The sequence below is a fragment of the Cydia pomonella genome, chromosome 1 (genome assembly GCF_033807575.1).
Source record: "Cydia pomonella isolate Wapato2018A chromosome 1, ilCydPomo1, whole genome shotgun sequence".
Taxonomy (NCBI): domain Eukaryota; kingdom Metazoa; phylum Arthropoda; class Insecta; order Lepidoptera; family Tortricidae; genus Cydia; species Cydia pomonella.
The window spans coordinates 11,525,317-11,553,257 of record NC_084703.1 but is presented as its reverse complement, the minus strand read 5'-3'; the positions used below and the strand labels follow the sequence as shown (position 1 = coordinate 11,553,257).

Genomic DNA, 27,941 nt, shown 5'->3' with positions numbered 1-27,941 from the left:
CAATTCTGGAGCCAACCTTCGATTTTGTACCAGTAGCCGTTGAGACCAGTGACCCTTGGTGCGCGGATGCTAAAAGATTTATAAGAAAGTTGGGTCAACGCCTCCGAGAAAAAAGTGGCGACCCCAGGTCCGGCGCATATTTGGTCCAGCATATTTCGTTGGCCGTCCAAAGAGGTAACGCCAGCAGCGTCTAGGCACATTTACCCGGGTACCTGTCAAACCCTAGTATATAATATTGTTAATTTTTTAGATTTAGTTTTTAAGTTTGTTAATTACTATACAAAAGCACATTTTCATTTATCGTAAAAAAACTACATATACATTTTAAAATAATTAAACTTACCAAGACTTCCCCTATATAAACTGCATAATTTTGTGATTTAAACATGATAATAAATTATTAATAGAAACAATACATTACAATTCATAGAAACAATATTGGTTACCAATATAATGTCCAGGTTGCATTTGTTGCGCAAAAGAGAGCAATTAGAATTATGGCAAGAATTCCTCAGCAGACATCTTGCAGGCCATACTTTTTAGAGTTTAAAATTCTTACCGTCCCTTGTCTATATATCTTAGTGGTGCTCAAAGATTTGATCAAACACATAGATGACATTGAAACGCAAGAACAAAGAGTAAAACGCTTTGCAACAAGGCGGAAAGACTTGCCACTACAAGGAATTACTAAACTTAAAGTGGCTAACCACTGTGCTATTTAGTTACCAAGCTGTCTTATTATTTAATAAGTTGCCTGCTGAACTTAAGATAATATGCAACACTTTGACATTTAACAATAAATTGAATGCTTTTTTGGCAGAGAAGTGTTACTACAAGGTAGAGGATTTTTTTAATTTAAGTAAATAATAGGTATAAATTGCCATTTTTTTTTCACATTTCTTTATTGTATTTCCGTTAATTTTAATTATTCCAGTAGGCACTTATACATATTTTATTCAAGGTTTTTGACATGTTGTATAATATTAATGATTGTTGTTAATATATTTTTTCTGTTCATTATTAAGTTTTTTTGTAATGTTAAGTAATGTGTATATTGATTATTGATTGATTGTATAATTATGTTTCATACACACTTAATGGTGTTACTGAATAAATAACTGAACTGAACTGAACCAACGACATGCGTCAAAGCACGTCGTTTTACAAAGGGAAGGGATTTTACAGGGGGAAGCCGAAAACGTCACGATAAGCAGAGGAAGCAATGTACATATAAAATAATTTAAATATATATAAAACGACACAATGGTATAAAACAATATCACAGCAGTCGTGACCACTAGGTCTACCCTGTATGTTAAAATAGTTATATGCGAAATAACACTTTTAAATACTTTTATTTGATGACTAAATTACCAAAGATAGGTAGTTAAAAATACACGAAATTACATATATACTTAAACTCGAATTCTGCTCTTAATGAATTATTATAAGCAATTAACTGGATATAGGAAATTAATGATTTATAAAACTTACCAATTAGGTGTCTTCTATGAAGGTGGAATTCCACACGAATGTACCGTTAGCCGAATAGAGACTCAAAGTGGGTGGTCGGGGTAGTGGGCGGGGCATCCACTTACCCCATTGCGGCGATTGTCATTGGCTTCCCTTTGCTGGTAGGCGTGATTCACATTCAGTGATACTCAGGGTTACTCAGGTCCTCATAGATTAGTGTTCCACATAATTCAGGACTGTAATGACATTAATAACTCTGTTATCTAGGTAGTCTGCATTGGAAAGACTAGTTACAGGTCTGAGTGATGTTACTGCTGACAAAGCTGACGTAACTAGAGGGAAGAATAAATGATAGAAATATGCAGACCTTGGTGTGAGTTGTTAATGGTTGTACTTACTGTTTTGCACCGGATAGAGAGGAAAGTATTAAAGTAGTCACTATTTTCCTCTTTGGATATTTATAATGAAAATCTTTTTTACACAAAATGATGTTTATTATCTATAGCTATGCCCTTCCGTTGGCTTCATTCGATTTTTTACCTATTTAATTATTGCAAGAGTTGCGAGCGAAAGAAAAGTTGCACATAATATTTTTAAATGCGTATAACTCTTAAAAAAATTAAGGTTTATAGACATCAAATTCTGTGAAAGTATTTTCCATAATGTTAATACCTATCCAGAGTTGAAATAAGTTTTGGTATTTTTTTTATATAACGTTTTATTGCCGACTGTACTTTTCTTTCCACAGGAAACTAATACTCATCGAAACAATTCTAACAACCTCAAACACAATTAAGTAGGCTGCGTTGATTTATCACAGTTCCATTGGCTACCTCCTGTCAGCCTGTCACCATCATCATATCCGCTCAATGGTACCATAATATTGCATTGTCACTCAACTTACATGTGTGCAAATGTTCAACTTCTCTAAAACTGGGAAGTGAGTCGAATTTAACTTACAAGATTTGGCCCCTACGTAGGTACAAACATAGTTACACAGGTACAATTTACATACATACAATGCAAGTTAAATAAAAGCTTGTAAAATGGGAACTACATTTGCATGAAGAAGCGGATATTCAATACCCTCTTAAGACTGAATTTTTTTTGCTCTGATAAGGTAATTTTGAATATGACTAAGTACTTTATGACAGGATATTTACACAAAAAACAAGACTTCTCTTCGGTGATTTTGTAGGAAATCGATAAAACAAAACTTCTACTTCATATACGTTTATGGTGGTAAGGGTAAATAGATAATCTACTGTCCAAGCTAACTTCGCACAAACTTTGCAATAAAGTGGATACTTATATATAGTCAGACCAAGATAAGTCTTCAACGATTTTGATAGCACACGCAGCGCCAATGTTATTTTAAACGTCAAATTTCCATGAAATTATGACCTATAAATAACACTAGCACTGCCCGTGTTATGACCGTTGCAGACTTGTCTTGGCCTAATATCCCTATAAGCTTCCCTCCATACTTGGTCGGACTACACACATTAATGCAACGAATACGAATATTCGTATCCGCGGAATATTTAAAAGATAAGAGATAAGAAGAAGAAAAGAGAAGAGAGAGTTTTTCAATGTTCATTTCAAGTTTCTTATACGTAGTTACCTAGGTATAGACTATTTACGTTTCATAAATTTTCACACAGAAAACAACAGAGTTGCGAGAAAAATTAAATCAGTACCCCTAGTGTAATTTCAGTCGATAGCGAAACGTGACGTACGCGTTTGCGTTAAGTCTTATTTTGTATGGGTTTTTGAACAGCGCGCCAAGCGGGACGTTTTGGAAAGTCAAAAATCTCATACAAAATGACACTTAACGCAAACGCGTACGTCACGTTTCGCTGTCGAAAATATTTACACTAGGGATACAGGTCTCCAAGAAGAAACTTTAAATTAGTTTTAAGTAATCCAAATTCATGTTTTTAAGGAATTAAATGTCATTCAAAATCAGTATACTAAAGTCAAATGTAACACCAGCTGGCATTGGAGTACCTACAACTCAATATGTGTGTTGAATTCGGTGAAATTACGGTGCCCAGTCTAGAGGGCAAAATGGCCGTTGAGGCACTAATCTCAAAGAATGAGAGAATGCTTTCCGAGAGAATTTTTTTTTTCGGTAGTACAGTTAGCATCAATAGTAGCGGATGAAACAACGAGCCTCAAGTATCTGATATTCGGGATAACTTTTCCAAATAAAGATAGGTTAATCTGTAAAATTTACGTTCACAAGTATATATTATACCGTCTTAATTGTTCTATATGTAGAACCATAATTTTTTGTCAAGCTGTTTTTTTTTTTAAAGTATCTACACTTTTGACGCGTTGTTTGATCCGTTACTTTTGATGCTGACTGTACCTAAACTGAAATTGTTCTCCTACTTTTCACTGACTTAAACCCATGAAATTCGACAAAAATAAATTTCTTATAGCACAAATCGATACATTCTAAAATCTGTACATTTGTACATACTATCTATCCTTTTTTGATGACTAAGTTATATTTGCACTTGGTAGCCTCCCTCACTTAGAAATGTAGTCAACACTAGGAAAGATGGAGGCGATTTATATTAATTGGATCCAGACAACCTACTTTTGCGTTAAGTTGAATACCGATTATGCACACTACATCACCAGATGTCACTATAAAATTGGAACATAAAGGCATGAATACAACATTAAGATGGTTAAAGCACAACCAGAAATATATGATCATTGTCAAGAGGGCTCTGTTATTCTTATGTATAGGGTGACAGTTCAGTTTAGTATGAAAAATTTAGTTCCAATGGAATTCCGCAATATGGCGCGTGATCATATATTACTGGTCGGGCTTAACATATATCTCGGATGTCAAAAGACCTATTTTCACAATGCCTACTGTTGTTAACTGTCAAACAGAAAATGTAAATAGAGATATGATTTATATGAACTTATTCTTTCTTTATTGATTTTGAAGTACAGAGCAGAATAGGGTAAAATTGGAGGAAGCATTAAACGAGTTAAATTCAAATAGGGAAAGAATTTCAATAATTTTAATAGTGCTCAAGGCAATGTTGGAGGTTTAGATAATCTCCAAGGTAAGAAGAAAACACCAACCTTGGCGCTCATTGCAAAGACCTTTAAAATTTTGAAAATTAAAAGCGCATTCAAAATTTTCTGTACGACAAAAATGTCCGATGGGCGCCGACGTAGTATAAAAAAAAACGGGTGGTTTACAAGTGAATATTTTGTTTGGAATCTTGTAAATAAAAATTGTTATAAGTTAAAAGAAATCAAACAAAAAATTAACTTGTAAACCGCCCAAGTAGACCTAATATTATGTAGAACGAAAGTACACATACGGATGTATAAGTATGTAGATGTACACGCACACATACACACTTAGATTTGGATGCAAATCAGAGATAGCGCTTTGAAATGAGTTTCCAAAAAATACTTCAAGCGCACACTCTGTACCTAATATACTTACTTTACTCTTTTCTTTGCATTGAACAGAACAGAGTGAGGCACTGTCATTATAAACGTCGTATTTTCATACAATTTGAGATTAGTGATGATGATGACTGATGACATGCAGTTAGCTTGGTCTTGGCTTGGTCCAATCCACTCTGCGTGTAGGTCTAAGAAGATAGGCAGCTGGCTGCAAAGAGTAGTATTATGGCTGGCTGTCAATATTTCCTTTATTAGTCATAGAGCCGACATAAATCAGTTTATTTCAAATTAATGTCTTAATCATATTTTTTTATTGAACTATCTGATGGTTTGAACACGTCGGAAGTCGAAAATTTATACAGTTCATTTTCTGTAACATGTAATTGTTATAATTTTCAGTACTAATGGTGTAATACGCCAGTTTTTAAAATGTCCTCCTGTATTTATGACAAATAAATTCACTGTTTTGTGGATGTACGGTTTAGAGGGTGCAAATTGTTTTGTGTTGTCCGACTTGTCCGGTAAGAATTAATAGGTATTAATAATGTATTAAAATAAAATTAGTGGAAGTTATTCTAAAAACTTCTTCTTCTTCCTCGCGTTGTCCCGGCATTTTGCCACGGCTCATGGGAGCCTGGGGTCCGCTTGACAACTAATCCCAAGATTTGGCGTAGGCACTAGTTTTTACGAAAGCGACTGCCATCTGACCTTCCAACCCAGAGGGTAAACTAGGCCTTGTTGGGATTAGTCCGGTTTCCTCACGATGTTTTCCTTCACCGAAAAGCGACTGGTAAATATCGAATGATATTTCGTACATAAGTTCCGAAAAACTCATTGGTACGAGCCGGGGTTTGAACCCGCGACCTCCGGATTGCAAGTCGCACGCTCTTACCGCTAGGCCACCAGCGCTTCTTATTCTAAAAACTTAACTTCAGTAAAATAAATATCCTTAAAAGGGTATTTGCGTAGATCCGTGGTAAATACCCTGTACAAGATTTGCTGTAAGATATCAAAAGTGCAACCAAAATCGTGTCAATGGAAGTATAAATTATTGGAAGTATTGAATTCTTAAATTTTGTAGGATTTTGTAAATTCTTTGCTTTTGTAAAAGTATATTCAAAGGTATTAACCAACCAACGCATTCCTTGAACTTTTCGTATTGTCTAGTCCCCTAAACTTACGTCCACCTTCAGCTTTTCGCATTGTCGTGTCTGCTAGCCTAACGTTTTCATACATTTGAGCGGTCGCTAATTAAGTCCAAAAGAGATCACGTTTTTTAATTTTTAGGCGTTTAACGCACTCAAGTAATGTTGATATACGTGATGGCTTCGCTTTTAAATATCATTAAATGTCATTCTAATTCGGTGTTACTTGGACATAGCCACTGGAACAAGGCACTTGATTCTTACAATAACCCACTGGTTTATCTTGTGTCCACAAATTTATGATTTATCGTTGTTCAATAACTTAGCCGCCGAAATGAAATAAATAAATAAATAAATAAATAAATATTATAAGACATTATTACACAAATTGACTAAGTCCCACAGTAAGCTCAATAAGGCTTGTGTTGAGGGTACTTAGACAACGATATATATAAAATATAAATATTCATAAATAAGTACTTAAATACATAGAAAACACCCATGACTCAGGAACAAATATCCATGCTCATCACATGAATAAATGCCCTTACCAGGATTTGAACCCGGGACCATCAGCTTCGTAGGCAGGGTTACTACCCACTAGGCCAAACCGGTCGTCGAACATAAATCGAAGGACATAGACAACTAATACCAGCCACATAGATATTAATGATCATGTTATTTGAGCACGTAGTTTTAACGTATTTCGACTCGGCGGTAAGTTTTTGTGACATAAGTAATTAATTATTATTATGTTCTCGTAGGTTGCTAATCATCGTCATATGGAGTCACGTTAAATATAGGTAAATATAAATATATATTTGTTCCTAATAAGAACTCTCTTTTAGTTAGATGTCTATTTCCCCGACCTATACTTGCGTTCAGCACAACAGCAGTAGTTAAGTGATTCTGCGACGGGTGAGGTACCTAATGATTATCCGACAATTAATTCGCAGATTATCGATTCGCAGACAACGACTCGCCGAACGTCGTTTCGCAGGGTGATTCATTTGTTGATGTAACTTTTGGTCGACTAACGTTACGCAGACTCTTGGTTCACATACAGTTCAGTTCGCTTCTGTGTAAATTAGCAGAACTATTATTGGACTATTTTCATTTGGCAGAGTAATCTTTTCGTTTAAGGAATGTTTAGTCGATCACGTTTCGCATTTTATACATCGTTACTTTCGAAATTAAATTCTTTTTTCAAAAAACTGACTTCAGAAAGAATGAAACAAAATATTATCCTTTTTTAAGTATATGCGTTAAGCATAGTTTAGGTTTGAATCAATTTTTAACTTAAATATGAACAAAAGCATAGGTATTGCACAAACAGCAAAACTTTTAACTGTCCACCGGTGGAACTTATGTCTTTTGTAATAAGGTCCACCGATGGACAAATAATTATAAAATAGGAAGTAGTTAACTACGCACTACACTGGATACGAGATGTTACAGATACCTAATTTTAACCTGCATGTATTGCAATTTAATTTCTCTTTAGAAAATGCAAAAATAAATTTGATTAGTTTCATTTCTATATTTACCTATACTTTCATGCGGTCATAACATTTCAGTGGAAAGACTAAATGTTGCGTTCATTTCATTTACCAATTAGGTATATAAATTTATGATAGGTGTTACTTGCATTTCGATTACAAAGGCTAGTAAAGAAACTAATGAATAGGACAAATAATGATATTTATCTTTTTCAGTAATAATAATGTCCGGGAATCCAATGGCTGGAAGGTACTGTAAACATCAAAATCAGACAAAAAAGTTTCTCGAGGAAGCCTGCACTTTGATAGAACTTGGTAATATTGTGGAGAGTTTCAGACTGGGACACTTGAAACTTTGTGAACCTTGCATTTGTAATGATAATATTGCTACATGTAAGAAGGCGGGTCGAGAGTCTGCTGACGAACGTGCCTTCGCCGCGTGGCTAAAGACGGAAGCTCGGCATCAAGTACCTCGCCGAACCCGACCCACCTTAAGCTACTCGCGCGCTGCTAAAGGTATAAGAAAAACCAATGAAGCGCGACCTTGCGAAACATTTGATTTGAATAAAAAATCCTTATGCAAACTTCAATCTCAACTTTCAGAGGTGCATAAAGATAGTAACCGTTTAAAACGGGAACCAAAGAAATTTTCACGTAAAAGACAAAGTTTACCACCATGTTCTGAAAAGGATAAAAATGTACCCACTAAAGTAAAAGAGAGACAAATAAAAAGACAACTAAACGCAAAAAACATAGACAAGTGTATGCAGTACCTTTTAAAAGATTTATCAAGCCACGTAAACTCTGGAAAAACGTCCATTGCTCTATTGCCGAAAACAGATTACTCAAAGTGTCGCTTACATACTTGGAAGAGCTTTACCTCTTTTTCTGACACACTTCTATTTAACAAAGCATGTATGAAACAAAAGACCAACAAGAAGGATAAAGCCGATGGAGTCGGTAAAAGACAGGTCATAAAATCGGCTGACTCAAAACCGTCATTAGAATTAAAGATACGACTAAACCCAAATTCGAATACCATGAATTTATTAATCAAATCAAGGCAAGGGACGTGCGGGTCGGCGATAAGTAATTCGGACGCAATTAATTTCCATTTGCCTTTTCAATGTAACTCATCTGTCAGCAATGCAGTCAACAAACTATCGACCAATTTTTCAAGCTCATTGTTAACTGAGCGGTCGGTACAAACTCCCTCGGCGCAGACATCAAAGAACCGAGAAATACGATTCCTGAAACCATATGCAAAAACGCAAGCTGTGTATCAAGTATATGATGTTGCTCCATATCAGCAACCTACTGGTAAGATGAAGGGCATTAGGTCGCATATATCTTTCAACGTTAATATCGGCGGGTCACCGGGCACCCCCCAAGGACGCATGTATGCGGACGAAGGGCGCCCATTGACTGCACCTCCATCTGGTAGATTAGCAGGCAACCGCCAAGTTCTCTACAACAATAAAGTCAATCTTGATAGTGGATCGACTTCCATGCAACAATCTTTTTCATTACGTAGAAGCGATCCGCAGTCAGAGAGCCCATATGAAACAGATGAATTTTCACGTGTATGTGATTGTGCTAACAGTGGCCGTAGCAGTATGTTGGACACACAACAATCAGACTCACCGGTATGCGAAACATGCTACCAGGCAAACGCGCTTCAACGAACCAGACAACGAATTATTGATCGGGTCGGGACCGACCCTTCCTATGGCCGCTCGATGATCTTTTCACCACTCGTCTTTCTCAAAAAATGTTATGATAAATACATATGCAATAAGGTGGAAGAACAAACAAAAAGTGTGGGGAGTTGTACCTGCAGTCCGTTTATTGAGACCGAGCAATTTACTGTTCAAGAAGGGAATGTTAATCCTGAATGTTCACTTCTCAAGCGGTGTTTTGGCCAGTTGATTTTCAACAATAAGTGTGTAGTATGCACTGAAGAAAAGAGAGTTGGGACGAAATACCGCCCTTTAAAAACGTACGAGTGTGAACCAGGCACATGTGTTGAAAAAAAGGATTTCTTGGGCTGCTTGAAAAAGCTATGTAAGAAAAAAGAACCCAAACCCGTTGATAAAAAAAAGGCTAAGGAAAAGGCAAAAAAAGCAAAGCTGAAACAAAGAAAGACCAAAGAGAAAAAGAAGATTCAGGAAAAAAGAAAGCGCGAGAAACTCAAAGGTACAAGCCGTTCGAGTTTTATTACTTCAGTATTTAAGAACCCAGAAGAAGATGACGATAGACAAAAGTTGTTGCCCGATGAAGGTAAGCTTTTTAATCCGTTGCACTAAAACGTGCTTTGAAATACCTAAAATATATGTAAACAAGACATATTTAGAGTACGTCTACCAAGGTCATATTTACGAGTGTCTTATTACATAGTTATCCTTACAAATTCGATTCGATAGGGAAACAACGTTTCAATTTAAAAAGCTTACTTTATGTTTATAACGCATGTGTGTGCTGTCTGTGTCATTCATAATGATAAAGGTTAAAAAGTTGAAAAAGGTTACTCTTCTCTTTGTATTGGCACAATAATTAGTATACTTTTTTAATCCTATCCCATACGGTAGAAAACTTGAAACTATGCGGATGCGGCCCATCCCAATAAGTTTTACCAGGTTCTCAGTAAAGTGTTTTTTTTCTCCTCTTCCTCTGCACACCTCGATTTGTTTTTATATTGTTTTATAACATTGAACGGTTAAAGCAGCAAATTATGTATATATATATATATATATATATATATATATATATATATATATATATATATATATATATACTTGTAGTAAGTATCCTTTATCATTCACTTGTTATATACTATGAATAAAGATGATTGCAGATATATTACGTACGATGGTATACTCGTAAAATTCAATGTTGATATAATGAGTGTTTTATCAGTGTCACTCTTACCTAAACAATAATAAAATCACCGTTAGTCTACGTTTGAAAAGAAGAAATTAAGCGTACAAATTAAATTGGATTTTACCAAGTCACATTTTTCATTCGATCGTCATTTTTCATCACCAAAATCTATTTGGATTTTTTCAGAAAACCTCTAATAAGCATCAAGAGGTTGATTAGAATAGATTGTTCATTGACAGTTTTGTTGCTGCTTTAATCGTTCTTATTATAAGTAACACTTACAAGAAAAACGTGGTAATGTCGGTGAAAAAAGTGATCGTGAATGGCGTTCTTCTAGATTTCATAGGATAGAGGCAGAGAGATAAACTGGTTGAACTAAATATGTTTACAGTATAAAAGCTACACGCGAAGTCTCAAAGTTTCTGCCAAATGGGGCCTTTTTTTAAAACTTGCGTAAATAAGGCATCCGTAATATAATAACCGCAACACAACTATATTTTTATTGTTTTTAGGAAAAAAAAAGTATCGCAAAAATGGGGACAAGGAAAAGGACGGTAAAGGAAAAGAGGGGGCGACTTCAGAACTTGAAGAAAAAGCAAAGAAAACTTTAGCAACAACTAGACGTGGATATAGAAGAATTACTAGAAGAATTAGAGAGAGATACTATCGTAATAAAAAACTTGCCGAAGAGCAAAAGGGTCAATATGCATGCGATTTCTACTTGATGTCTTTAAGAACAAAACCTTGTTTGTGGGTGTATTACATGTGTCCAGTGTGCTATCCCTACTGCTTGCAACTGCTGAACACTTGGAGGCAAGTGTCCGATCTTTTGCTGTTCTTCGTTGCGATTATAGTGTGGAGTCCGTGCATCCTCTGCGCTGAATGTCTCAAGGTAGTGGCGTGTAACATGTGTGTGTCCTAACAAAACTGTCCCTTGTTTTTTAATAAATTGCGTGAGTTATTGTTTTGATTCCAGTTTTATTTGTCTCTCTCGTCTTTGAGCAGTTACAGTAGTAGTATTCGGTATTTAGTATGGTCACATTCAATGTACTCGTATGCTTGAAAGCTACAGAAACTAATTTCATTCTTCTAACTTATGAATCCAAGTTGATGCAATTACCATTATTCTAGCCCACCACCCACCAAGCATAAAAATCGTAACTGCTATTGGGTACATTTAAGGCCTAGGTTTGTGTTATTCCCTCACGCTCATTGAATTTCGCTCGATCCAAAAAAAAAAACACGAACGCAGGTCTAAAATGTACTTTAAAAATATGTAAGTAACAATTTATGAAAAAAAGTTAAAACAATGAAAATTGCTTTATATATATCAAGTAACCGATTCCTTTTTTTATTAACGTACAAAAAAAATAAAATTGATAAACATGATATACCTAGTCACGGGCACGCACTTCAATCTCGCTCACGCTTACGCTCAGTGAGAGGGAGAGAACACGAACTTACTGAGCCTTAATTTTCGTAAGTTACAATTTGTTTATATATTTTCAATACGTACGTAATAAACAGCAGTAGTACATCAATTTCCATAAGGAAAAAAATAGCTAATATCATTTCTATCTATGTGTACTAAGTGGCGTCGCTACAGAGTATGCTCCCTAGCAGCACCACTTTCAATGTGTATTATTTCGCTCCCTAGTACAGATACAGCCATAATCGTTATAGGTTCATAATGTACGTTTTAGGTACAACATTTCATCATATAATTCATTAATTTTCATTGAGGTGGCGCCGTTGCAGAGTAGCATACGTTTTTAGGTCATACCTTGTACTTATGGAGATGACACCTGTCATCCTACCCATTAACTTTGAAAATGACTATAGATCAAAGTACTAAGTAATGACTAAGCACATATTTCATGTCATTTAAAATTAAAATTCATTTATTCACTGACCAAAACAAAATCCTACAACATAATCTATAGGTCAAGCAAGGAAAAGGTATACAGGGAAGTGCTTGGAACACAATCTTCGCATTCTTAATTTTGTTTGGTACAGTTAGGTGTAGGTAAAGTCGCCGGCCGCAGCCCTTGATCCGGGGGAGAGGGGATTTGATTTTGATCAGTATGCCACACTTTTTATACCCACCTCTGCATTAACTGTACCGCGTACTGTGGAGCAAGTGACTTGCCTCAGTATACAATGCTGGAGTAAATAAAATGACGTTAGTTGCATTCATATACATCACTCTATTTCCTAAACTAATACGAAATACAGCGAGAAATTTCAGTGCAAGGTAAATATTCATATTTTAATCAGAAATATGTAAAAAACGTAAAATAAAAACATTATCACTTGCCTTAGTAAACTTAGGAGGTATCGATGTATACAAAATTTTGCTTTTCGATATCTTGTATAGTTTTCGAGATATCCGCTCCTGAAAGTCTGTAATTTTACATTTAATTTCCAACAATAATGTTCACGGTGCTCAAAGGCAGCGCGTGCTCATATCCGCTCCTGAAAGTCTGTAATTTTGCATTTAATTTCCAACAGTAATGTTCACGGTGCTCAAAGCCAGCGCGTGCTCATATCCGCTCCTGAAAGTCTGTAATTTTGCATTTAATTTCCAACAGTAATGTTCACGGTGCTCAAAGCCAGCGCGTGCTCATATCCGCTCCTGAAAGTCTGTAGTTTTGCATTTAATTTCCAACAGTAATGTTCACGGTGCTCAAAGCCAGCGCGTGCTCATATCCGCTCCTGAAAGTCTGTAATTTTGCATTTAATTTCCAACAGTAATGTTCATGGTGCTCAAAGCCAGCGCGTGCTCATATCCGCTCCTGAAAGTCTGTAGTTTTGCATTTAATTTCCAACAGTAATGTTCACGTTGCTCAAGAGGAACCAGAACGATTTTAACGGTGTATTCCTGATCATATTTAAAGATTACTAAAAAGGCCTATAAACTTTTCTGGAATTTGCCTAATTTCAGAGTTAATACCAGTTAAAAAACAAAACCTCTTTGTTACTTAGCGCAAAACGCCTTTATGATGGCGAAGTTGTCACTATACGACGTAGTAGTATCCTTATTGATAAATGTCAAAAAGTGACAAGTAACACTGCAAAAAATAGGTTTTATGAAAATAAAAGCAAAAATTCTACGGAAAAAAATCATTAGAAGTGACAGTTATACCAATAATATTTACTTTTTGTGTATAATTAAATCAGAAAAATCGAAAAAAGAAGTTTTTGGCGAAATTTACCAACCCTCGTATAAATTATGCAAAACTCTGCGTAGGGGGTATCACAAAATAACCCGCCTTGATGCTTCTATTTCATATTTATTCGTTACTAATAATCTGTGTAAAACTTGTGAAAAAACTGTTTACGGCACCACGTTTTTATTGAATTTCGTTAAGTTCGGGGTATGGATAAGTTTTTTTAAAGGAAATTGAATGACATAGCTAATTTTTTTTTTTTTATAAAATGTAATTCAATTTTGCATATAGCGTTTTTGTAACACGGGCATTACATTTACCTGAACCAAACAATTGAAAACTGTGATCATCCGAATAGTACTTACGTTTAGTAGCAAATGTATAAACGCGTACTAAACAATATGCAAACAGGCCGTAAGTGTACAGCGGTAGCATCATGGCACCATTTTTGTCACCATGCCCGTCACTTTCGCGCTTAAATACTTGTTAGAACGTGACAGGCATGGTGACAAATGATAAAGAGCCGACCTACAGGTTCAGGGCCTTATCAGATATCGAGAATGGAGTTAATTAGAATACCGGTGTCTTTGAGAAAGTTATTACTTAATTTAAACTCAGGATTGCACCCTTGCTTGAAATTAACGAAAATAAAAATAACACGGTTTATAATTTACTCTATGGTTTATGGGTTGTGCTACTGCTGAACTCTGGCGGCAGAACATTGCAGTAATACTCCCCTAATGACAAACGTGACCAAATATGATGCAACATACTTTTGCTGTCATAAAAATATTTCGTTATCTTTAGCCACTTTAGCCGTCACTATTAATTTGAAGATGCCTGTGCGCTACAGGATAGAAATAACTTATGTTGCGTAGAGATAAACCATTTTACAATGTCACCTCTCACAAGCACCTGGCTGTTCTATGGGATTACTTTAGATGTGGGCGTAGGTGCTCTGGAATGAGGCGCGCAGTTTAAAAACAATTGGCTTTACTCAATTTTACTAATACGGTCCAGACACTATCACTATGAAATCATGAATATTATTCCAAGTTGCCGTGTTTGTGAGCATTGCGTCTACAAGTTTACCTACTTAAGATGTGGGCGTTGGTGTCCTGGGAAGATGTGCATACTTTAAAAATGGTTTATCTCTAGCAAAATCCAAAAATTGTCACATTGAGAAGTTCGCTTCGCTTCAAGATTGAAAAAAAAAACAAGTGTATTCATTTTGTTTCACAAACCTGTATTTCGGATTAAATTAAAGGGCACCATTATCGTTCCACAGAATAAGCGGATCTAGCAAAAAAGCAGTACAAAAGTAGGCTATGCTTTAACTATGGCATAATACAATTTTATTATTATTAAAGATAGATCTGTTAACTAATAATACAATAAACTTAACTACATTACGTATGTAAAATTGACTTTCTGAGAAGTAGGTAAACATACAGTCCGTGAAATGGAATGCACACTGGTACCTTGCGCAAAAGGAGCAAATACTTTAGAATTTTCTTTTTCAACATAACTGAACTTTTTTAAATAACGCTGTATGGATCTGATTGTTAAATAAATTTTAAAATTATAAATGTTTAAGCTAAACACCAGGAATTCAGACTCCGGCCATATTTGAACAAATTTGCTCTAGCAATTGCGTTATCCGCCACGTAGAATATTAACAACAAATTCAATAGAATTCTTTCACAACTGAATCGAAAATAAGTTTAGTCTACGAATTTACGAACTGTACATTTACCTACAAGGGGTGAATAAATAACTTTACCGCTTTAAATGTTAACACGTTATTGCAGTTTCGTATTTTCAGTTTTATCACTTTCACTGCGGTTGGTGTTGCTATCAATCACAGAGTTACATCCCTAGATATTTTTTTTTCAGATTTAGGCTTCAGTTACTACATTTAACATACACATATCTTAGGTGTAGGCCTGCCTGAGGCTTATTTCTTCAAGTGCGCGAGACTGCAACTTTACAGTTGATATAAGAATTCTGGTTTTATATAAAAAGGTTACCTCTAAAGATATCATTATTCTCAGCTCACAAGAATATTCACGTAACTACTCAACTAATCGATCAACTATCTTCGTAGCTTGGTGCAGTTTACAGAGCTCTAATTTTAGTAAATCTCTTTTTCTTTCTTGGATTGTCTAGTGACGAATAGTTTATTTGTGATGTAAATAGAGTAGATTATCCAACGTGTTACTAAAATACATACATTGTATGTAACGTAGTCTTTCGGCTTTTAGATAGCACGAATTTATATAAAAAAGGATATAATCTTAAAATGTAAAATTAAACAGAAATGATAGATAGAAGGACTTTTATTTCTCGCATCAAGCTACAACAAAATAGTTAAAAGAAGAAATACAGTTTTCATATAATTTTCTAAATAATATTTCTAGGAAAGGTAATAAAATATATAATGAACCAGATCCAATAAAACATTGATGACTATGTTAATAATCATCTGCCATTGCAATATCAATTATAATTAACGTTTGTTTAGTGATCGTGGAAGTGTGATCGGTAATTTTCCCTTGTTTTTTGCACTGACAATAATAAAAAAACATATAATACATATATATCGTCACTGCTAAAAGCAGACTAGATTCATTACTTAACTACACTACCATGTTAACAAAAACTATTCCTGTTTTATGTTGTTATCTACCTAATGACTTGTATAAAACTTAGATGAGTGCACGCAGCCTTTTAAAAAACCTGGGCATGGTAATTGCTTGATTAGAAAGTGTTTCGATTGCATCGTGATTTGCCTCCTGAGATGTTTTTGGTCTCGAGGAGCGAAGCTTTATGTACTGTAACAGCCATCAGCGTGCTACTGCGACCAACGAGGGTGAAAAGTTTTTTAATTAGAGTTTCTGTTTCCACACAATAAAACCCTCACGCCTCCCCCTGCAGATCGAGAGTACGAGGTCTAGCATGGCATGGATCGAATCGGGGCGTCCAGACTTTCACATTGTGGTACAGACGAAAAAACCGTCACTCGACAAAACAGAACTTTACTCATGTCCTGGTTTTATAAAAGACTGGTGAACAAAAGTTACCATCAGTATAAATAGTTGTGTTGCAATTAGCATCATACAACCATTTGTTCATAGTGGCAGGTGTGACATTTAAACATCACGCCACGTCAGATCTACGCAACTTAATGCAGGCCGTGTGGACCGGTTAGAGATACTAGGTAAACTAGCCGGCAGATAATAAACTATACGCCCTTGCCAACAAATTTTGGAGTAAATACAACCTGGCATGACCACCTTTAACTATTCAAATAACTTTGTTTCGAGATTTCAAATCATAATGTATATGCATTTAAACGTAATTAGTGTAAACTATGTCTGCGAACAAAAATATCATGATGGCCAAGCTGGGCAGTTTGCTACCTTGCCCGGTCACATTGCAGCAAGATTTTGAATGTAGAATAGTTTTTAGTCTGTGTGTTACCGATACTTCTATTAGTATTAGTTAAAGCAAAGAGAATTTTAAATAGATGTGGATTGTCAAAGAAAATTTTGTAGCCATAGTATATTTACTGCTAGCTTTCGACACATGATCAAAACTTTTAGAACTTTCACTGATATGATAAAGATGGCAGTAAATTTACTGTGGCTATAAAGTTTTCTATGACAATCCACCTCTATTTCAAATTCTCTTTGGTTAAAGCTAGGGTGGTCTTGTCCGGTAGTATGTATTCCACTCATTTCCTTGGGTTTTGTTGCAGAGGCTTTCCGATTTTATTGTTAATGGCCGACGGTCCAGTTGGCACTGTCACTAGTGTTCATATGTATATCGGTTACCTAATGATTACAAAATATATATCCCTGTTTTTAATTCCTACCGAATTCGGAAGAAAACGTAAATCTTTCATTATAAACTTAGCTAAACTATAAATCTGTTTGAATTTTTATGCTACCTAACATTGTCTGACATTCATTATAATCATAATTAAAACTTATTACTTATTATAAAGAGGAAACTGACAGTTTAAGGCGTGTATTTTATGACATTACCGCGTTATCATATACATATACTTTTAGACGCTGAAGTCTTTTTACATATACATATATGAAAATAAAATCGAATTGCTGTTAATTCACTCTTCCTGATTCTGGATATCAGTGTATACATATTGGAACATCAGGAACGAATTACTTCGTAACAGTTGATAGCGAAATTACAGTGGTTTTCATATCAATACAAATACAGTAGTTGACAAAAACGAATGAGGTATTAAAATGAAATCGGCATTATAAAAAACAATGAGACATACGACATGCAGCGTATAATCGTATATGTTGTAAATTTAATATAGGTGGGAAAGTCAAAAGATACCAGTATATCTACATGCACGGACGAAAATGTATAAACTATCATTTGACTTCGACATTAACGGCTTTTAGTACGTAGCGTATCAGAATAGTTTGTAATACGTAACAAGCGACAGGCATGAAAAAAAAGTGAAAAGAAAATTGCGAAATCAAATGGAGTTTCACACGAGGTACTTAACCCGATGCATTTAGTTTGTAAAACTGGTATTATATGATAACTTGAAAACACTATTTTTCTGCAGCTGTCCACACTATTTTAGCTTTCGACCTGTTATTTTAGTCTCTTAGATATAAAACAGAGTTAAGGTGGTTCTCTGGTGGTGGAATTTTTTTTCATCGTTATTCTCTTCATACGTTGATTTTCTGCACTTTAAACCTTAATATTTAAGTAGAACATATTCGTTTGTCTGCGCAAGATTAAAAATAATAACTAGTTATTGCGGAATATTATTGAAAAATCCATTTAAAAATTGAGAAGATTTTGGTTAAGTTTGCTTGTGTGAATGATCTTTACACTATCCATGTAAACCAAGATGGCGAGGTTAAGTTTAATCATAGCCAACGAAGATGTCACTTTGACACAGGTAACCAAACTGAGTAGTACCAAATTTTTTCGATAGGTGGAAATAAGGTAAGGGTACATACCCTTTCAATTCACAAAATATGTTATACTGGTTTAGCTTAGTAACCATTTACGGTATAATTGATCCCTAGATTCATACATGTAACTACCTAATCGGAGGTCAGACCAGATTTGCTTTCTAAAGGGTTTCCAGGAATCTTCGTTAATCAGTTAGGTGACAGTTCAAAACATGGATTGGTAGGTAATATTTTTAAAATAATTTAAAATTTAAAATTAAATATTTATAAATTATTAATGCATCATTATTGTTTTACCAAACTTATAAGATTACAACATTTATATTACCTAAATTATCATTAAGCCCGCGAGAGTGTGAAGGGTACTTATGCCATAGATAACCTGTGCGTTTTTCTGCATTCGGTTTTCAATCAGGCGATTTGTTTTCGCTGACAATGTGAGAATGTCAGGAGCCCTTCGGGGGTCAACTGGTGAAAAGCATTAGTTCATACACGGAATGTCGTTATGGGGAAAACTAACAAGGAGAGTATAAAAAAACATCGGTGGTCCGGTGGAAAAAGAAAACGGCGTCAAAGTTAAAGCTGCCTTACAATACAACACTATTAAGTCCTAATTCGTATGTATTTCACTTTCAATATCAAATCATACTACTTAGGCTCTATATGATACCATCATCATAAAAAATGCATAATCCTACAAAAATGTGCACTACTGCACGTCTAGCCTTGCGCTGTCCGTATGCCGTATCCAACGGCTTCCTACCATCTTGTTAATTTTGTGATGCTGCTTTTTTGACCATTTTCTTAGACATGATTTTCTGAGTTATTTGAACTTGACAGATTAAACATTAAAGGTACTAAATCCTGGCTTAATAACAAATAATTGTACCTTAGCGTTTTTTCTTAAAAATGAGATCGATAACTTGAAAAATTATAACGCCTGCAATAGTGTAATAGCGAGCAAAAGAAAAAAAAAGAACTGACTAACCAGGTTGTTGCTTGAAAAATAAATATATATCAACTGACCAACTCATTTGACACTTAAGAAAAAAAATACTAACCACCCAACCAGGTCGAGAGAGCGGTTTGTCGATTGGTAATACATCCAAAAAAACCTAGAAATACGTGTGACGTAATCATGGATGACCCCTTGTCTCTCTGTCACACTAGATATATTACTGTTTCGTTCGCTACGGTGCAAACGATTGACATCTTGGCTAGGCCCTCTGGAGATCGCTAAGCGGATGGAACAATAGCTTTAAAGCTTGCATTAGGGACTTTCCTTTAAAATATGAATATTTCAGTTCTGCATTGAAATTCATCTTTTTGCCCATGTAACGAAATTTATTATGGTAGATAAAAATACCTGCTGAAAAATATCTCCCAGCGCTGTTGGTTTTTGAGCATATTCTAAATTATATAGTGAAAACCTGATTCTTACAAGTCTGCACTTTCTTGGGCTCATTCTAATCGTAAATTTAAAAAATGTTCCAAAAAGTCAGTTCCATTACATCATGTTTGAGTGAGTAAGTAAATTGTGTTTACTTGTACGTGCGTGATGTAGTGAAAACTAGGTACAATTTCCATACAAATTTGGTTTTCCATTAAAGAAGGGTCCTTATGCTTCATGTGCAATAAGGAGTTTTTACCAGAATTTCTGTTGGAATTTCAGATGGAACGGACCTTATTGCACTTGAAGCATAAGGACCTTTCTGTGATGGAAAGCTACATATTATTAAGACATTTTTTTGGCATCATGTTTTAATATGCAAGTGATTCTGAGCTGGAAGAACCCAAAAAGATTAGAATCTGTGAGACTCAGGTCTTCAATTTTTTTTAAAGGCTCTTATGATCCATTTTGACGCAAGCTCCTTTGTGGCGTGAAGAAACGCATGTAGAAAGTATGCACCTATACGTGATCTTTGAAATTTTACAATTTGGAATGTAGGTAGCTAGAATCAGATCAAGCTAACACACGCTACGAGCGTGTACGCCGCCAAACATTGCAGCCGACGACAGCGTCGAACAAAAAGGAATAATTAAAAGCCTAACCCCCTTATTCATAAAACTTTACGGGCCTGATTTGGTTAAATTATGTTTTATCCCTTTCACAGATAAAGACAAACGATTCGTAGCTAATTCAGGCCAGTAACGCGTTTATAAAAGGCTATACGAGACTAAGGTCTGCGTACAATCACGAATTTATTGTATGGAACCCTACAATCTCACCGATTTCCGTGACCAGAGACAATCCGCCCATTCCGGTGTTAAATTCAGTTCGTCTAGAAGCGCTTTTAGCATAAATTATCTTGCTAAAAAATTCATCTCCTACACCGCGCCATCTAGTTTACACTTTTGTCCCTAGTGAGCTAATGAGAGTAGTAAGAAAAGTCATTTTCTGTACTGGCGACCTCTAGTCTATTTTGGCGTAATAGTCATAAGACTAACCAGTAGATATGGTAGTGTGCGTGAATGCAAGAAATTGCACTATTTTGCAGTTTTGAGGGATGTTTGATGAAATCTGACACTGTTGAGTTTAAATATGTTTCGATTTAGACGTAATATTTTTGTTTATTGTTTACGCAAGTATCAACACGTCTTAGGAAAATGTTTGGGTTTTGGAAAAAATATTGATAATCCGCAAATTGTGCACAATCACGTCATCTTTTGGTGGCTAGTCGGCAGGATATCCCTAGACATCCACCTTAAGGATATTTACGTGCGCATTCGATTCAACGACAGAATGCTCTGTGCTACTTGGAAAGCGTCCTGTATGAACTCTGCTAAGCTGAAAGCCGTTGCCAGGCTGTAAGTTCACGCTGCTTATCTGACTTCACCAATGTATGCCTTCAGTTACATAATATATTATAAGGCAACCAGCGCAACCAATAAGGCATTATGTAATTTAAGTTTGAACTTCTGGGCGACTATTTTCTTATCTTTGGCTAAATACCAAGACATTGGTGTTTGTCATATAAATAATTTAATAATACTTACTAAATTATAATACATGATTGGAACTTTTAATAATTAAATCTATACCCTATCACACGTACACTATACAAAGACCGCGAGGCATTTATGTCCTCCAAACCCTTAGCACCATTATTTTTAAACCAATACAATGCAGTCAAGATCACTAGCACCGAAGCAAGCGTAACAAATAAATGAGGAATTATTGGACAAAAGGAGCTTGTGAATCAGTAAAAAAATAATCGCATCTTTATGTGTTATAGGCAAATAACAAAGTGGTATACATTTTATCTGGGAATTACATTATCTATTTTGATACAGACATAAAGACTCATCCGGATGTTTTTGACTTGATTCTTGCTCCGATGTAAATGACCTCGTCTTTACGTAGCTAAACTAAAATACATACTAAAAACATATATATTTTTAAATTCCTACTAGTGGCGCATTTACGACGACTACAAACCTGTTGTACCAATCCTAATCAACTATCGATATCTGCGCGAATCCTATTAATGTTTTGTCATCGAATTGTTCATTAGGTACGGCTGAATTCTGAAAAAAAAGAAAAAAAATCAACTAATGGTTTTGATAAGCGTAAAGGTTGATTTACAAAAACTGGCAAGACTGGTATGAATGACACTTCTATCGGTATACAGTTAGAGCCACTATTTTGTTGGATATTGTGATATACAGATAGATATTTACATTCACTCATTCATTGCATTGGTGTCAGCTCCTGTGAATCGACGTGTACGCATGCCTAAAGACTCTATAAGGTAAAACTCGATTAATATCATAACTGCAACTGGTTGTTTGCTGAAGTGATATTTTAAACCCTATTTAGGCCAGCAGTTCAAGAATAACAATGGAATGTTAGGCTTAGGGTCTGTTGCACCAAACCGTCTGTCACCGTTAAAGCGTTCGCTATATTTTATTGTTTGGGAAGTTTCATAGATCTCTGCTGCGTTATGTTAAACAATCTTTTAAATGTGGTCGGTGCAACGGGGCCTTACTCATCATATCGTGATCGGGACATCGTAACATACTTGAGTTGCCTGTCAAGTTCAAGCAACACTTAAACTACTAGACGGAGCACAAAAGACAATCGAGATCACCAGACATACGGGCTCCTGTATGGGAGCAGCTGTATGGGGTGTAGTATGGGAGCGCTATCGCTAAATTTAGTTGCGCAATCACTGTGTGAATTAAAAATATTTACAAAATCAAGATTCAGGGGTGTACTTGAGCTGTTATGGTATAAAATAGTGTAGAATACAACTTAAATCATCACATTTTACAAGTCAAACTTCACCTATGTATGGTGACCTCGCACTCTTTGTAAACGCTTCATAATTCGGTGTCTGTGTAGTCTGTGGGTTTAAGCTAAATACGCTAAAAATCAAGTTATAAACAACTAACAAGTCCAAATAGCGATAACACGTCAATCTATAATTTGAGCACTTATTTCGTCTTAGGCTTGGAAATAAATGATTTTATATTTTAATGAATTGAGTCACTGAAAAACACTGGTTTATTTAAACTGCAATTGTACTTTGCAATGTTTAGATATTTGGTATGAAAGGGTTCGCTCACCAAGTGGAATGTGACCGTCTTGGGGGCGGCGGGCGCGAGCGGCGTCTGCGAGTCGAGCAGGCTCTCCAGGTGCGTGGAGATGGGCACGGAGTCGCGCGGGTCCACCAGCCCGGCGCCGATCAGCTCCGCCGCGATACCCTCCGCAGAGTCTTTGCCCATCACGAACTCGAACCGTATGTCGTTCAGCTCACGATGGGAATTTCTGCGTATTTATCATAATGTTATTTTCAAGTGAAACTCGCCATTCATTGTTGTTACTATGTTAATTAACGTTCAATCATTAGCGCCGACTTTACAAATTTAGGTACAGTTAATGTATGGTTCCCACCGACCGGCTGGAGCCGGGCCACGCCTCGCTGGAGCGCATTCCACAATGTTGTATATATTATACAGACGCGATAGATTCCGTCGGGAGCCATCCACGTCCGCAAGGAGCCGACCGGCTTGCGGCCGTACAAATGTGAAATGCGCTCCGACGCCGCCCGGTCGGCGGGAATCGTACATAAGTTGAGATTGGAACATTTAATTAGATTTTATTTTTTTCCTACTAATATTATAATTCTAAGGCATTGACTGTGTCTGTTGCCTTTTCACGCTAAAACGGCTGAACCGATTAATGTGAAATTGGGTATGGAGTTAGTTTGAGGCCCAGGAAAGGAATCATCAATTCATCATTCCACGCGGAAGAAGTCGAAGGCAGAAACTAGTATCTTTATACGTAGGTGTTAATTGGATATGGAAATTTCAAATCCAATGTTAACATAAGAACGCCTATCGTTTGGAACGTGTAATTAAGGTCCGTGTACAGTCAGCATCAATAGTAGTCTTATATTGACGTTTCTTGTCTTGTCTCGTGTCCTGTCCTCTCCTATCCTGTCTTGTCTTTTCGTGTCTTTAATTCAATCTTGTTTTTATTTATCCCCAGTATAAACTTCCACCCCTATTCAACATCTAAAGGGATGGCTAAATGGTCAAAAATGCATAATTATTCTTTATTTTTTACGAAAAGTTAATTTAATAATGGTACCTACTACATATTTATTTTGTTTCAAGTCAAACCGGCCCGGGTGGGTCGATCCACAGGCGCCGTGTATTCAATACCCCGACGCAGCCAAGGTCCGCGGCTCCGGAGCCGAACTCACTAAACGGACTTTGACGGGTTCGTGTAGTTTGGACGCTTAGCACTGCCGGGGCTAAGATCACGGATACACGGGTCGGCGTGTAGCACGGATATCGGGAGCCCTAGTATAGTAGTCCATGTGTCTATGTATGTCAATGTAGTTCACTGCTTAGTCAAATTAGTTTCTTTTTTCGAACTATCAAAACGTTTAACCACTATGGAATCTCTATGAACTACATAACAATGACGGCATGGTTAAGTTACCTACTCTTTATAGTTCTTTCGGATTAATTAAATAGAATTTGAATCTGAAGAAAACTGCGGTCTAGATTTTTTCTAATACTTTCTGGTGTTTTATTTCGTGCATGGTGTGATACAGGAAATACAGTAAACATCCCCATTGACTCTAAGTAGGGGGCTGCTGTGGCTAGGAATTTCGGTTATATTTGTATGAGTATGTCAATAGTGGGATTACGCAGAATAATGTTACTAATATGGTAAAGTGCAACATAAAGAGGGTAGTGACTAGTGTCATTTAGACCGCGGGCCAGGAGCATATTTCCTAAGTCATCGCCTCCCATTTGATACTTTGTCATCTTTGTTTGTAGTTTAGATGCTTTTTTAAATTTTAAAAACTGTCAGTCGGTTGTATCGCGGTGGAAAGACCGACAGCTGTAAAATTAACATGTATGCGTAATGTGTAAATTGCGTAATCCGTTGATGGCTTTTCAGGCGTAAACGCCTGATGAAATACTACATGTAAACTTTCATGATTTGTTATTGCTATCATAAAAAGGTATAACGCTTATTTTTTACATGTTCATGCGATGATTTTTTTTAAATTACAATAGCATCTGAACTATCATTTGACAAAGTATCAAACGGGAGTCGATGACATTTTTTTTGTTTTACGTGTTTGGGTGGCTGTTATTCCTCAACCCACCAACGGAGCGGCAGCTGACGTCCGCGAGGGTTCATCATACCTAGCCGTTAACTACTACACGAGTTTTTGGCCGGGAGGCGATTGGTCATGGGAATCTGTTCCTGGCTCGCGGTCAAATTGTGCTGGTATTGGAAATTACGAACATAGGTGTAATGCGAGGGCGGAGACTTGCTCTAACGAATGGTAATGGTACAGTCAGCGTCAAATACTTCGTAGCAGTCAAAGTAGCGAAATAGTTCGGTACACCATATATTTAGTATGGTGTACCGAACTATTTGGCCACTTTGACTGCTACGAAGTATTTGACGCTGACTGTACCTTAAAATTAATATAATGCAGTAGTAATGGATTAGTTATCGATCCACGTAATAATCCAAAAAAACATTTTACTGTTACTAGCGGCCTACGTACTTCCAAGGTTTTGATATGAGACCATTCCCAATACAAACGGCGTGTGATATATATAAGGATAGTGCCTCAGAGCATAGAATACTAGAGGGCAAGCCGCCGGTGGCCGCATCGCAGTTGTTAGCTCAATGGGCATACACTGCCGTTGTTACCGAGTGTGCACGAATGCTAAGACAATGAGAATATTCCGTTTTTATCCAAAATGCCAAGTTGTGCAATAGTTACCTCCACACATCGTAGTGATTTAATTTCCACTCCACATGTACTGCATTACATTGCTGCTGAACAATTTATTGCAATCGGGTTTTTTTTTTCGTGCGGGTTCAGTACGATGCGGTTAGTTTCCAGTAGGCTACGTACAAATGCATTATAAAATAATGTAATGAAGTAATAAATATTTAAAAGAAATTACTGGCGCACAACAAAGCTAGGTGACTAGTTTTTTAGGTGACCTATTGCAGATTTAAATTCTATGTTGACCTAATTAATGATTTTCAGTGTCAAAAGATGTGCCACGCTCACGCATACATTTAGCACTTAGCAGGTTCCCACCGTTCAATGAGTATGATCGATAAATTATGTTATTGAGTACATAATGACACCACATTTGCATATTTTTTTTACCTTGGTAATCGCTTTTAATATAATATGTTTGTATTTTTAGGTAAGTAGTCACAATACTATATATAAATTATCAATTTACATAAAAACACTTAAATACTTCCTTTACCCTTACCTTAACATCATTTATTTTCCTAAATATATTTCCATAAAATGTATAATTTTACAGAAATTCTATTTTGTACTATAAACTATACTGATTACGAGAAAAAAAATAGCGGTAAAAAGACTTTGGACCTTAAAACGATAAAATATATAATTGAAGCTTACCTTAGCCTTAAAACCAGGTTAATAGTAGGTGGCTCATCAGTAGCGACCGAGGCCGTGTCTGGCGAAGTGACCCCTTTCGTCGTGGGCTCCTGGAAGTGATATAATACATTAAATAACTACTGTTATTTTTTATATGTATATTATTTCATATAAAGCACTACAGCTCTATTTGAACTTGGTTTTAGAGCCCTTAATAATTTTGATTACATTAATCTAACTTTTTTGTCACGAACTGTGGCGTTAAACTGTAGCATAGAAATATACAAGTAAATAGAAGTAGTGATTAGACAAAAGAGCGTGTCTTTAATTCCTGATCGATTTGATCAGAAAGCATGATCGCTATGTCAGCAACTTGTCATCTATTGCGGTAGAATTATCAATATAAAATGCCGGTATTCGCCATATTTAACCATTTTTAATTTCCAGCAGTTATGCGGGTTACTTATCATATTTTAGATTATTAGTGATTTGATTTTACCGTTAAAACCCCGAAAAATATTACATACGTATTCCATTACGTAATGTCAAAGTAGTATTTATTGCTTGTTTTATACTTCCTTCTTGGATGTTTACGAAACACAAAACGTACAATGTGACATTTCGTCACAATATTTAAACAATATTGGGCAGTGACAAGCCAATCAGTCCATAATTTTGATTCTATCGAATCGTTTTATTTAAGTCTTACCGAAATGTTTATGGGTACGAGTCAAAGTGTAATGAGAATACTCCTTACATTTTGTGACACACATTAAAGTTATAAAATGCTATTTTACAGTACATATGGGGCTACTTTATAGCACTAGTGCGAGAAGTAGCATATTATGTTACTGTGTCGAACATTTAAAGGGCCATATGTACTGTAAAACGTTGTACGATACATGTGCGAATAGGTAATTCGCAACTCGTGTCGATTTAAAACACTCCCTTCGGTCGTGTTTTAATTTATCGCCACTCGTTTCGAATTTCCTATTTTTCGCACTTGTATCGTAATGTACTATATAACAATTTAGTGTTATACAAGGTGTAACAAATATAGTGGGGTTCCGTTTAAGCGCATATTCGGTATCGTGTACTGATTAGGAAAATGTAAAAGAAAAAAAAAAACGTGAAAAATTGTTGGCCTTTGTATTAAGGCTTGGCCGACTAGAACGACCTTGTGGTGTGCACTGTACGTTACACACACCTTCACATAATCTGTCTATATACCTATATTCAAAGGACGATTAGCCTGATCAACTAAGAGTTGCTGAAAATCTTATATGTTGAAGTTTTCATGGAGTTTGAGTTATGTGGTTGCGTTGTGAGTGTTTATGAAAGGGCTTTGAGCGATTAGGTTAGCAAGGATACGCCAGGATCTCAGGCAGGCACGGAATCCTTGGCGTCTTACCATGATTCGATCGAGAATCAATCTTGGAGGCCCTTGGAC

General features: G+C 36.0%; 2 protein-coding genes across 5 annotated transcripts in view; one reads left to right on the top strand and one right to left on the bottom strand.

Annotated features, from left to right (window-relative positions):
- The window catches only part of LOC133534674 (uncharacterized), a 91,911-nt gene that overhangs the window by 18,055 nt on the left and 45,915 nt on the right, over window positions 1-27,941 (bottom strand). Inside the window, exons 12-13 of the mRNA XM_061873899.1 lie at window positions 26,513-26,601; window positions 23,151-23,352 (exon numbers count right to left, since the gene is read on the bottom strand). Of these exons, the coding sequence (XP_061729883.1) occupies window positions 23,151-23,352; window positions 26,513-26,601 (291 nt within the window). The remainder of the gene's footprint in view (window positions 1-23,150; window positions 23,353-26,512; window positions 26,602-27,941) is intronic.
- LOC133534689 (uncharacterized) lies at window positions 1,516-11,414 on the top strand. 4 transcript variants are annotated; one of them, XM_061873930.1, is made up of 4 exons: window positions 1,530-1,846; window positions 6,830-6,868; window positions 7,781-9,844; window positions 10,957-11,414. In XM_061873930.1, the coding sequence occupies exons 3-4, from the start codon at window positions 7,789-7,791 to the stop codon at window positions 11,364-11,366; spliced, it is 2,466 nt and encodes an 821-aa protein (XP_061729914.1). In that variant the 5' UTR covers window positions 1,530-1,846; window positions 6,830-6,868; window positions 7,781-7,788; the 3' UTR covers window positions 11,367-11,414. The 4 variants fall into 4 exon arrangements, with proteins under 4 accessions (XP_061729928.1, XP_061729914.1, XP_061729905.1 ...); XM_061873937.1 differs by lacking the exon at window positions 1,530-1,846 and adding an exon at window positions 5,094-5,441; XM_061873944.1 differs by lacking the exon at window positions 6,830-6,868 and having other exon boundaries at window positions 1,516-1,846; window positions 7,781-9,760.

What these genes read in the sequence shown, in the direction of transcription:
- LOC133534689 (XM_061873921.1), top strand. Translation starts at nt 1,822, where the DNA reads ATGATAGAAATATGCAGACCTTGGT. An exon ending in AGAAATATGCAGACCTTGGT is followed by an intron (nt 1,847 to 7,780) that starts GTGAGTTGTTAA and finishes TATCTTTTTCAG; the next exon opens with TAATAATAATGTCCGGGAAT. An exon ending in AAAGTTGTTGCCCGATGAAG is followed by an intron (nt 9,845 to 10,956) that starts GTAAGCTTTTTA and finishes TATTGTTTTTAG; the next exon opens with GAAAAAAAAAGTATCGCAAA.